The sequence below is a fragment of the Typopeltis vanoorti genome, chromosome 14, assembly GCF_054136105.1.
Source record: "Typopeltis vanoorti isolate ZY-2024b chromosome 14, IOZ_Tvanoo_1.0, whole genome shotgun sequence".
Classification (NCBI taxonomy): Eukaryota; Metazoa; Arthropoda; class Arachnida; order Uropygi; family Thelyphonidae; genus Typopeltis; species Typopeltis vanoorti.
Window position 1 is genome coordinate 43,673,517 of NC_143562.1, and position 12,769 is coordinate 43,686,285.

The following is a 12,769-nucleotide window of genomic DNA, read 5'->3' on the forward strand; positions in this document are numbered from 1 at the left end:
CATCCTACTTATTTGACAAACAATGCAATACTCTGACATCCCAGTTACAAGATCATCTACAACTAGTGCCTGAACCAAAACATTGATCCACATACTATTCTTCAATAGAGGGAGGACAACTTTATTCTTTGCCACCAAAAGAGAATCTTGCCTTTTTCTCTCACAAAAGAGATCTCAGCTCACCTACCCTTACCCCTAGAAATACACAAATCACCAGACAAGATCGAATCTCTCTCTCTCTGCTTGGACTAATGTTTACCTCCAGTCTCCCACGGCATAAACACATCACATCAACAGCCTCCTCAGTATCCAAAAACTAGGCATTCTCCTTCATTCAAGAGCCTATTTTACACCCAACCAACTTATATACAATCCCAAATTCACCCATGCTTAGAATACTGCTCACATGTTTGGGGTGGTGCACCTAAATCTTCTCTTAAAATTCTTGATGCTGTCCAGCGGCAAATATTAGGCTCAATGATGATCGTTCTCTTACAGATTCACTTCAGACTATCTCACAGACACAATGTTTCAGCACTGTGTATATTCCTGTAGAAACAAGTAACTAATCCAGTTACCTGTAGAGTAAGGTCACTGATCCAGTGAATTAGCAACTATCATACCCCTGCTTTCTGATGCACCTGTTAATACAAGAGCAGCAGATGCCAAGCATGCCTTTGCTATGCAGCTACAAACACACCAAACCTGCTTCTTGTCTTCCTCCTTTATTCCGTCCACCAGAACAGCCTTCCTCATGAAGTATTCCCAAACAACTACACCCTACAACTCTTTAACAAAAAACATCCATACACTTCTGTTTCAGTCCTCATATGAACCTCACATGACAGTGATGTACTTATAGGTCCCTTGACCTCTTGTGTATGGGATCAATATAAAAATAAAATTCTTATCTCAGTTAAACATCTCCTGAGCAGTTGGTTTATCAACAACTAATTATCACAAGCATTAAGTAGGTTTAATATTTCTCTCTCTCTCTTTCTTTCAGTTAGCACATTTCTTTTTGAAATCATGGTAATACTCATGGATAAGACAGATTAACTGAGCTAGCACAACTATCATATCATTCTGTTTGGCAAAAATAATTATAGTGGACTTTGCTGAAATGACAAATATATCTATGCACCTACAAAAAACCTCTTCAGCTTATCTGTTGTAATGGTCTATTACAAGTTCTACAAATTTTCATTTATAGGATACTTATAAAGATCTACTAAGCTATAAACATATCTAAATGCACGTTAAAAACCTACCCAATGAGGATGGAATTTCCTGAGTTGGAAGAGAAATGGGCTCACTATATAATGGGATAGAAGGTAATGTCACAGACATTGTGTTAAATGATGAACCACATGATCCAGAACGTCTATGACCTAAAGTGAAATTGGAAAATGATGGAAATAAAATTCAGAAAAATAGAATCTTTAATAATTAATTATACTTAACAATAAGATTTCATCTCAGATGTCTTGCACAATTTTATACTTGATTGATATATAAAATTTTGCAGAAATAATATTTTGCATTTAGTTTTAATAAGTAATGCAGAAGTAATAACGAAAGTTTAAAACATTGAAAAGAAATCACTAAATAAATCTTCTGAATTATTTAAATTTCAATGTATCATTGGACATTTTAATTTGGTAATTATAAATTATGAAATTAGATGAAATTATGACAATTTTATAACCAAAGAAAGAGCCATATAAAAATAAAAAGGGAAAGATGAAAAGCTGAGTTGAATTTACACCCCATAAGTTGAAAAAGAGATTAATGGGAACATAAAAATGCTATACGGACTAATAAAATATAGAAGAAGAAGCAATAAGGAACCACGTTTTTTAATAAACAGAGATGGGAATCTTGTGACTACTGGGAGAGATTATTATTATTACGTGACACTTCCAAGGAGTCCAAAGACTCGTTGAGGGAGGGCATCTACTCTACAACTCTCTGTCTCCACCACTCAATCTACCACCAACTGCAGTGAACCGCATCATCTACACCAATATCATCCACTGTCCCACACCTCCACTAGTATTTTCACAGACAATCACAAACATCTATGTCCACGGCAGGATTCGAACCCACAGCCTTTTAGCTGGAGCGCCAACCAGGTCAGCTCAGATTGGGATAATGTGGCAATGTTATTTTGGAGCTCTGTTAAATAAGGATGAAAGCCATAGTGAAATGAACTGAAATGAATACACTGATGGAAAAGATAAAAAAAAAAAAAAGTCTGACAGAGGATGAAACAGCATTAAGGAAGATTAAGAATGAAAAATCCCCAGGGATGGATGATTACCCTGATAAACTAATCAGAGCTTCTGGTAGTAAAAGAGTGGAATGATTATGTAACATTTTATGATTGACTGATCTGGAGAAAGAAGGTGATGCCTGATTTATTATTTCAATATATGAAGGACTCTCAAAAAGGGTGTGTAGTAACTATAGGGGAATAACATCATTGTGTCACTGTGTAAGGATTTATAAAAGATATTTGCAACAAGAATAAGAGATGAAATAGAAGATGGTCTAAGAGAAGAACAGTTTGGTGTTATAAAAGGGGTAATCAACTGATGATTTGATTTTTATGGGCTTATGAAAATTATAAGCCCATAAATGGACTTATAATTTTCGTAAGCCCATTTATGGCACATTTTTCCAAATCACTTGATTTGGAAAAAGTCTGGGAAAATTTGAAAAAGATAGGCACAGGAAAAAAAAAGAAATAGTCATAATAAAGAATATGTTAAGTCTAAAGTTCAATGAAGACTAAATTGGAAATTTGTAAATGACTACTGTCCTCTTTAATGATCAGAAAGGAGAAACAGCTGTGCTTGCAGATGATTTGGGCACATTCAGAAGAAAAACAGAAGAAACTGAACAAGTGGAACAGTGTGACACAGAACTATGGATTATGTATTAATAGCTGGAAGAGTGAGAGCATGGTTTTAAATTATAGAGAAAATGTAAAATGTTAATGGTGTTAGACTCAATGAGCAAGTCTTGAAGATTAGCAGAAACTTCAAATATCTGGGAAGTATACATTCTAGTGATGGCAGTTTAAGATCAGGAGAGAATGAGGAGGATTTCAATGGGGCAACCTTTCTTTGTGCAAGTGCAAGCTTTTACTTAATAGAAGTCACATTTTGCCCATTTTGTCTTTTTGTATAACAGCAGAAACATGGCAGCTAACAAAAAGAGGCATAAGTAGAATACAAGCAACAGAAGACCATTAAATTATTTCAAGAAATTACAACATATGCTAAAAATTAATTAAAAGAAAACTTTAATCAATACTTCCTATATTTGGGGCAATGCCATCTTTATGGAAACATAAAACTATGATATGTACACACAAGCATATAAATACAAAAGATTGTTCTCAAACCTCAACAGATTGGAGTGCATGAGATTATCCCAAATTCAGGAAGCTTGCATCATGAGAACATCAGACCAACAGCCAAGACAACCCAATTTAGCCCACTGGGGGAGGGGGGAACACCTTTAGAACTCTAGGAACAATGTTAGTTACTCTCTTCAGCCTCATTTGCTCGTTGTTAGTGCCTCCGTGCAAATATCATAGTTTTATGTTCCTATGAAGATAGCAATGTAACATTGCTGAAATATAGGAAGTATCGATTAAAGTTTTCTTTTTAATTAATATTTAGTATATGTTGTAATTTAATAATCACATGTCACCAATAAGCTTATCTACAAGAAGCAACAGAAATGAAAGTTTTAAGGACAATGATGACAAAAACAAGAAAAGAATAAGAAATGAGGACATTATGAATGGTTTAGAACTAGAGAGTATTGAAGAAATGATTGTCAACTCTTGCTTGGTATGGTCTGGAGATATAATGAGAATGAATTTAGAAAGAACACCAAGAAGAATGTATGAAATAAAATTTGAGCAAAAAAAAGACCAAAAGTACCATAAGAAAAGGTGGAGAGATCAGATAAGAGATCTAGAAAAAAAAGCCTGAAATGAAACAGTGCTCATGAAGAAAGAATTTTGGAGGATAGAAAGAAATGGAGAACTCTGATCTACCTTGATCTGACAGTTTCTGTGGGAGCAGCTGTTGATAAAGAAGAATTATTGTTAAACTATATTTGGTCACTCAATTAGATAATTCAAACTGAAATATACTGATTTTTAAGCGATTTATAAACATTATTTACTTGTTTCTACACATTATGCAGATGATTATTATTATTAACAAATCAGATAATTAGTACCAAAACTCTGAATTTGCATCACTTAAAAACATAACAGTCAAAGTTCATATACTCTAATAACAAACTGTAAAAAATTGCATCGGTATTTCAGAAAAGAAAGTAATAGTGCACTGTATCTGATCATGCATCATTCATAGGTGAGGAGTTTATCAAGGCCTTGTAAAGAGGCAAAATGACATCTTTATTTTTACATGTGAATGTTCATTTCAGCATTATAATCTTTTGAGTTGTATTTGCAACCTTTGCTACATTGCCCCTGAACTTCAACTTCCTATCTACTAACACTCCAAGATCCCCAGCCTCATCAGTTTCTTCTAGCGTCTCCGTAGCGCAATTGGAAGAACGACGGTACATTGCGCCCTTCGATTGGAATAGGCCTAAGTTCGATTCTCGTCGCGACGGGAGGAATCTTTATCTGGTCGATTTCAATTCGAAGGTGAGTTAGCCGATCTCATACGGAGGTAGCAGGGTTTTTTCTCCCGGAAACTCGGGTTTTTCATCCCGCATACATAAAAATCGGCCCTTCAGAACACACGCAATTTACAGACAAAAATTACTAGTTGTGGTGGTGTTGGAGGTGGGCGGTAGATGGCGTTGATGGAGATGATTAGGTTAGGTGGAGAGACAGTTGTAGATGTCCTCCCACGATGAGTCTTCGGACTCCTTGGAGGTATCAGGAATAATAATAATAATAATAATAATAATAATTCCACCAATATAATACGACATTGGATATCTAATCAAGCTGAAGTGAATGACTTTACATTTACTGACATCCATTTTCCCATGTCTGCAACTCCAGCCTATTCAAATCATTCTGCAATTACTACTTATCAGCAACATTCCTAATTACCCAACCCATCTTTGCATCATCAGCAGATAGTTGTATGTCGCTTGTCAAATCCTTCTCAATATCATTAATGTATAGATTGAATAACCGTGGACCAAGTGCTGACCCTCGTGGTACACGTTATTCAATCTATAAATCTTGCACTCACAACCCCCATATACCACTTTTTGATATCTGTCAGTCAACCATCTTCTTATCCACATTAATATTCTATAATCCAAATCCATATTCTCCAATTTATGCAACAGTCTACCATGCTGTATTCTGTCAAAAGCCTTAGCAAAATCCAAAAGTATCATGGTGTATCCATTCTCCTTGTCTAATTCAATGGTAACATTGTTATAGAATGTGAGCAAGTTGCTAAAACATGACTTAGTAAACCCATGTGCTCACTGCAAAGTAGAGATTCACTGTCAACCTGTTTCTGAATGTGCGCCCTAACTAATTTTTCCAAAATCTTCTCCACCACCACTCCTGAGATAATAATTGGTCAATAGTTGGATACATCGGTCTTTGCACCACCCTTGTGCAATGGAATTACCATACATTCTTTTCATTCCTGCAGATTCTTCCCTGTTCTGAGACTCATATTAAACAGTCTAGTCAAAGGAATAGTCAGTTCAGCTGAACACTCTTTTAGCACACCTGATGATATCCCATCAGTCCCTTAATGCTGAATTCTTATTCAGTTTGCACAACAGCTCTAACACCTCATCCTCATATGCCTGAGTTTCTTCATCCATGAAGAGATAGCAGTGAGCTGAATGTCGCATACATCAGGTTGATACTTTTAACAAAATGGGCACTCATTAGTCGAATAACCTCTTCTGTATCCTCACACCATCTGAATTTAGAAGAGTTATTCTTTCATATTCATTCTTTCTTTTACTTGCAGCATATCAATAGAATTATTGTGGGTTTTCTTTAGCATGCAGAGCCAATTTCTTTTCATACTTGGACTTTGCTTTCCGTACAACAGTTGTGACTATTCTAGCCTACTGCCTTATAATGTTCATAATGAACGTCATCCTTATGCACATGGTATTCCTTCCACATCGTCCTTTTCTTATGAATCTCTTGCTTAATCAGATTACACATCCATCTTACTCCTACTCTATTTATTCTTTGAACTCTCATGACACATTCTGATATCGCATCATTTAAGTATTGTTTAAATGCTTCCCATGCACTGTCGATATTCTTTCCATCCAGCAAATGATTCCATTCCACTGAACTCAGTATACTCCTCAATTGGTCATGATTTCCTGCTTTGTAGTTCAACATGTAAACTTTTCTGAATGGGAATTCATAAACTTAGTCACTTCCCAAGTGAGTACCGCATGATCATTGTCACCAACTGGAGGCAAAACAGATACATCTTTAACTGAAACGTTGTCTGATACTATAATCAAATCCAACACTCATTGACCTAGATTTTCTCATGTTTTTGATGAGTAACCATGACAAAGGAATGTAGTTACTATACCATTACAGGAAAACACTGGATGTCTCATGTGATACTGAAAACGACAAAAGCTTTCACAATGTGAACAACTCCCCCTGCCCCCCCCCAGCAAAAAAAAAAAAAATTCAAAGCAAATCATCAGCAGAGAAGTTCATTTTGGAATCATAAAGGTGTTCCTGCTGAGTTTCTATAACAAGCTGCACCATTAATTACAAACATATCAGTTATTGCATAAAAGCATCATTCTGCTGCAAGATAATGACACACTTTTCAGTCATTGCAGCACTGTGAATGTGATATTCAGGACTATCTACTGCACACCCCTACTTGGACATCCAGTGATTTCTATTTCTTATGAACAGTGAAGGAATACTTATCAAGCAAGCAATTTTCAAATGCAATAATTTTTGTTTAATACCACCAAACATTTTGCTATTGTTTGGTAGTATACATGTTTTGGTGTCAAAGTGGGAAAATTTATAAATATATTTTCTTTTGCGGTATCATTTTCCTGATATGTACGCTCCAGGGTGTACGGGATACTAAAACAATACAACATGTTTAAGTTTACATTATTATTAATCTCTTATCAACAATCAAGGGGTGTGCTTAAGGGTCAAAGCTGTATAACTGAGAGGAGTCCTCCACATAGCCTTTAAAGGAATGCGGAAAACTGACCAGGGCTTCTGATCTAATGTGCAATCCTCACCTTCTCGTGGTGATATGTTGGAGATCTGTGTTTCAAACACCTTATTTCTAGATTGGAAATATGCTCTCAATGGGAGTGAGATTAGATGAATGGGGAGAAGGGAAGTCACTATCATGTTCTTGTAACCATTCCTGGAAGAAGGTACCCTGTGAACTGAAACAGGGCTGAGATATCAGGAGGAAATATGGCATGGATGTGGTCTAAGGTACCTTTCAGTGGGACATTAGCAAATAAAGAGGAGACATCAAAACTAACCATTATTTAGTGTGTTGGAGTGTGATGCTTTCTATACTGGCTTTAATGTGGGTCGAGTGTTTAATATAGGCAAGTGTGTTGCCAGTATACTGTGTGAGCAATAAATTGGCTAAATGTTTGGTAATTTGTATATAGGTGAATCAATGCCATCCACAATGGGGACATAATGGCACATTTTTTTTATGGATTTTGGTAGTCCATATATGCAGAGTTATAAGGTTTTAGTCTGTTTGTGACATGAATTTCTCTTCAAAGCAAAGATAGCAGAAGGAGGTTACACACCAAGAAGTTATAATCAGAAGTTGAAAACTTCAAGACAGGTTTCAATTGAGAGATTCTTGAAAAATAAGTCTTCAACTTCACTATGGAAGATGTGATGATGTTATATTAATTTGAAAATGAAGAACTACGTACTGAATATTTTATTTACCATCGTTATTTATTAATATGCATGAAAAATAGGTCCATTTTTGATCAAATTCATCTTGAAAGACTGGGACTTCCTCACTTGGGAATGCAACCTCAATTATCCATGTTTTATAAGCCTCCTGTTTTATGCATTTTTGCTATACATAGCAATTCTCAAGAATGCAATTCCCCTGCATATGTGAGTCGCCCGTACTCTTAAGTCCGTATTAGGCTTATACGTTGGTTATGCATTACTAAATCATTTAAGGAATTGAACAACGTAGATACGAATATAAATTAAATTATACTTTAATAAATATTTTCCGATATTTCAGCAACGTCATGTTGCCATCTTCAAAAGGAACTAACAAAAAGGGCACGTGCAGGTAGGCACTACAAAACAGTAACCGAGAATGAAGTGATGAAGCTATTGTTCTCCTAAAAGTCCTGATGGTGCCCTCTAGCGGGCTAAGTAGGTGTTCTTGGCCGTTAGGCTGAAGGTCTGCTGATGTAAGCTTCCCAAATTTGGGGCAGTCGCATACAACCAAATTTGATGAGGATTGGAGGGTTTCTCAGGGCTGAGGCTGATTCCATAAATAGTCGTTTGAATTTCTATTTGCTACGGCGTATTGCTGTACCTTTCTTCCACCATATTTTGTGGCGTGTATTCAGAGCATGGTCTGCAAGACCAGAATGGCTGTACTTGTGAAAACGGATGTAGTCCTTGTGTTCAGAAATCCTGATATTCGCTGTCCTGCCTGTTTGGTCAAAATAGGACAGTTTACAGCTGCAAGGGGACCTGGTATACACCAGGTAGGTCTAGGGGAAGTGGTTGGTCTTTAGTAGAGCAGATATGGGATGCCAATTTTCAGGAGGTCAGGTCATGTTTTTTTAAGATTTTGGTAATTTTTTCCGAGGATGTAGGGAATGATGATGGATTTAGAGTAATCCTTGTTGTGGAGGGGGAGGGATTGTGGTTTGTAGGTTTTAATATTTTTTGGATTTTTTTTTTTTTGGGGGGGGGGGTATACATTGGCTGAGAAAGTGTTGAGGATGTGATTTAGTTCAGTGTTTAGGGCCATGTCGTTAGAACAGATTAGTTTAGCCCTGTTGTATAGTGTTTTCACCACTCCATATTGTTGTGACGAGGGGTGGTGGGATTGTTGGTGAATATACCTGCTGGTATGGGTGGGTTTTCTATAAACTGAGAAAACCAAGGTTCCATCAGGCTGGCAGGTGACTAGTGTGTCTAGAAAAGGGAGGCTGTTGTTTTCCTCTTTTTTCCAGGGTGAACTTGATTCTGGGTGTTGGTTGTTTAAGTGTGTTAAGAAGGAGTGTAGTGTATCAGAGCCATGTGGCCAAATAGCGAACACATCATCAACATAACGAAGCCATATGGTTAGTTTTTGTGGGACAGAGGCTAGGGCTTTTTCTTCAAAGGTCTCCATAAAGAAATTGGCCAAGTGTGGGGAGAGTGGTGAACCTATGGCTGTCCCCTCTATTTGTTTGTAGCATTTTCCCTGCCAAACAAAATAGCCCGAGTTCACTGTGAACTGAAATAGGGCTGAGATATCGGGAGAAAATTTAGCTTGGATTAGCTCTAAAGTTTCCTTGAGTGGGACATTTATGAATATGGAGGAGACGTCAAAGCTGACCATTATGTCAGTATGTTGGAGTGTAAGGTTTTCTATACTGGCTTTGAAGTGGGCTGAGTTTTTTTATGTGTGATGGTGTGTTGCCAGTATAGTGTGTGAGCACTTTGGCCAAATGTTTAGCTAATTTGTATGTGGGGGAATCAATGCCATCCACTATGGGACGTAATGGCACATTTTCTTTATGTATTTTTGGGAGTCCGTAAATACGGGGGGTATAGAGTTAAACTGCTTTAATCTGTTGGTAACTTCTACAGGCCAAGAAGTGACTTTCTTAAGGAGCCTGCGAAGTTTTCTGATTTGTGAGTTGGTGGGATTGTATTCGATAGGGAGGTAAGTAGCCTGATCTAATAGAAGAGGATTAAGCTTACCTGTGTAATCCTTTTGGTTAAGTACTACAGTTGCATTTCCCTTATCCGCTTTGGTGATAACTATTTCTTTATTTTTTCACATTTCCTGCAGAGCTTTATATTCCTTGTTGGATATGTTGGTTTTGGGTGGTCTTGCTTTGGAGAGGACACAAGTTACATCCAGTCTTACACTGTTGGCGATTTGATGTGGAAGTTGGCAGATTCTGCATTCGATCTGGATCATAACATCCTCACTAGGTATTTTTCTGGGAGCAATGCCGAAGTTGTGGCCACATGAAAGGTGCTTTGGTTGCTTCAGGCTGACTGAAGAAAGGTTGATTACGGTGTTGGTAGGAAGTTTGGAATTGACGGTAGATTTCTTTTTTAATTTTTCAAATGTTTTCATCTGTCGGTCTCGTATTTTTTCAAATTCTTTGTCTATAGCAGTACACGAGACATCATGTAAAATTGACCAAAGCTTGTGATTTGAAGTGCAGGAAAGCACTTCTTCAAAGCCTCGAATAGCTTCGTCAAAGTCTGCTAAGAGAAACTGCATGGTGGTGATTTTTTCGTGAAGCAATGCATAGCTGGCACGATTATATATAAGGAAAGCTTTTTGTGAAACAAAACGGTGCTTGAATTTTACACAATTCGGGATTACCTGATTATCCTGGCAGCGTTTCAGGAAAGTTAGACGATTTAATTGTCTAGACAACTTCAACTTCATTTTACGATATTGCGATATTGCCTTTTATGCGATAGCATCTCCATGGATGATGTTAATTCTCGTAGACAGGCTTATACGTTGGTTATGCATTACTAAATCACTTAAAGAATTGAACAACGTAGATATGAATATAAATTAAATTATACTTTAATAAATATTTCTGATATTTCGGCAACGTCACGTTGCTATCTTCAAAAGGAACTAACAAAAAGGGCACGTGCACGTAGGCACTACAAAACAGTAACTGAGAATTAAGTGATGAAGCTATTGTTCTCCTAAAAGTCCTGATGTGCCCACTAGCAGACTAAGTAGGTGTTCTTGGATGTTGGGCTGAAGGGTCTGCTGATGTAAGCTTTCCAAATTCGGGGCAGTTGCATAAAGTTTGTTGAGGTTTGGAGAGTTTCTTAGGGCTGAGGCTGATTCCATAAATAGTCTTTCGAATTTGTATTTGCTAAGGTGTATTACTGTAGCTTTCTTCCACCGTATTTTGTGGCGTGTATCCAGAGCATGATCTGCAAGACCACAATGGCTGTACTTGTGAAAACGAATGTAGTCCTTGTGTTCAGAAATCCTGATATTCGCTGTCCTGCCTGTTTGGTCAAAATAGGACAGTTTACAGCTGCAAGGGGACCTGGTATACACCAGATAGGGCTAGGGGAAGTGGTTGTTCTTTAGTAGAGCAGATAAGGGATGCCAATTTTCTGTATGGTCTGTAACAGGAGGTCAGGTCATGTTTGGATTTTTTTGGGGGGGGGGGGGTAGCCATTGGCTGAGAAAGTGTTGAGGATGTGATTTAGTTCAGTGTTTAGGACCATGTCGATAGAACAGATTAGCTTAGCCCTGTTGTATAGTGTTTTCACCACTCCATATTGTTGTGAGGGGTGGTGGTGGGATTGTTGGTGAATGTACCTGACTGTATGGGTGGGTTTTCTATAAATTGAGAAAACCAAGGTTCCATCAGGCTGGCGGGTGACTAGTGTGTCTAGGAAAGGGAGGCTGTTGTTTTCCTCTTTTTCCATGGCGAACTTGATTCTGGGGTGTTGGTTGTTTACGTGTGTTAAGAAGGAGAGGAGTGTATCAGAGCTATGTGGCCAAATAGCGAACACATCATCAACATAGCCATATGATCAGTTTTTTGGGACAGAGGCTAGGGCTTTTTCTTCAAAGGTCTCCATAAAGAAATTGGCCAAGGGTGGGGAGAGTGGTGAACCCATGGCTGTCCCCTCTATTTGTTTGTAGAAATTTTCCCTGCCAAATGAAATAGCTTGATTTTCTCAATTTCCCTTGGTTTTCTCAGTTTATAGAAAACCCACCTATACAGGCAGGTATATTCATCAACAATTCTCCACCCCACAACAATATGGAGTGGTGAAAACACTGTACAACAGGGCTAAACTAATCTGTTCTAACGACATGGCCCTAAACACTGTACTAAATTACATCCTTAACACTTTCTCAGCCAATGGCTACCCCCCCCCAAAAAAAAATATTAAAATCTACAAACCACAACCCCCCCCCCCTCCACAAGGATTATTCTAAATCATAGGTTCACAAACTTTTTCGGGCCACCGTCCACTTTGCAAGACATAAATTTTGCAATGCCCCCATTATAACTGTTTTCCGCATTTTGTCCGAATAATTATAAATAATAATTAATAAATAAAATAATTACACAAGATATAAACAACAAACCTACAAAACATGTAAAAGCGGTTTTATATATTTTACATATATTTTGAAATGAAATATCATCATCATCAAATTCCAGCCATGTATCCTCAAGGGGTGTACAGGATATAATAGTACTACATGAAAAAATAATATCATTACTAACTTCCTATATACAATTTTCCTCCAAATGAGTCTATTACTTGTCAAGACTCCAACATTATCAGATCTTATATTTCTATCGTCTAAGGCACTTTGTACCGTATCAATCCACCTATATCTTGGTCTTCCTCTGGGTCGTTTTGCTGCCAACTTGGCAGAGAACACTTGTTTTGCTAATCTTTCTTCGACCATTCTGTTTAAGTGACCATACCACCTGAGATTAGCTCGGCTAACACATTCCTGGATGCTGACAATGTCAA

At 37.4% G+C, this 12,769-nt stretch overlaps 1 protein-coding gene across 3 annotated transcripts in view; it reads right to left on the reverse strand.

The window, feature by feature from the left end:
• The window catches only part of LOC150099411 (mitogen-activated protein kinase kinase kinase 7-like), a 415,932-nt gene that overhangs the window by 140,115 nt on the left and 263,048 nt on the right, over window positions 1–12,769 (reverse strand). For all 3 annotated transcript variants that reach the window (XM_090403539.1, XM_090403540.1, XM_090403541.1), the window contains one exon: window positions 1,272–1,391. In XM_090403539.1, coding sequence (XP_090259665.1) covers window positions 1,272–1,391 — 120 coding nt within the window. The remainder of the gene's footprint in view (window positions 1–1,271; window positions 1,392–12,769) is intronic.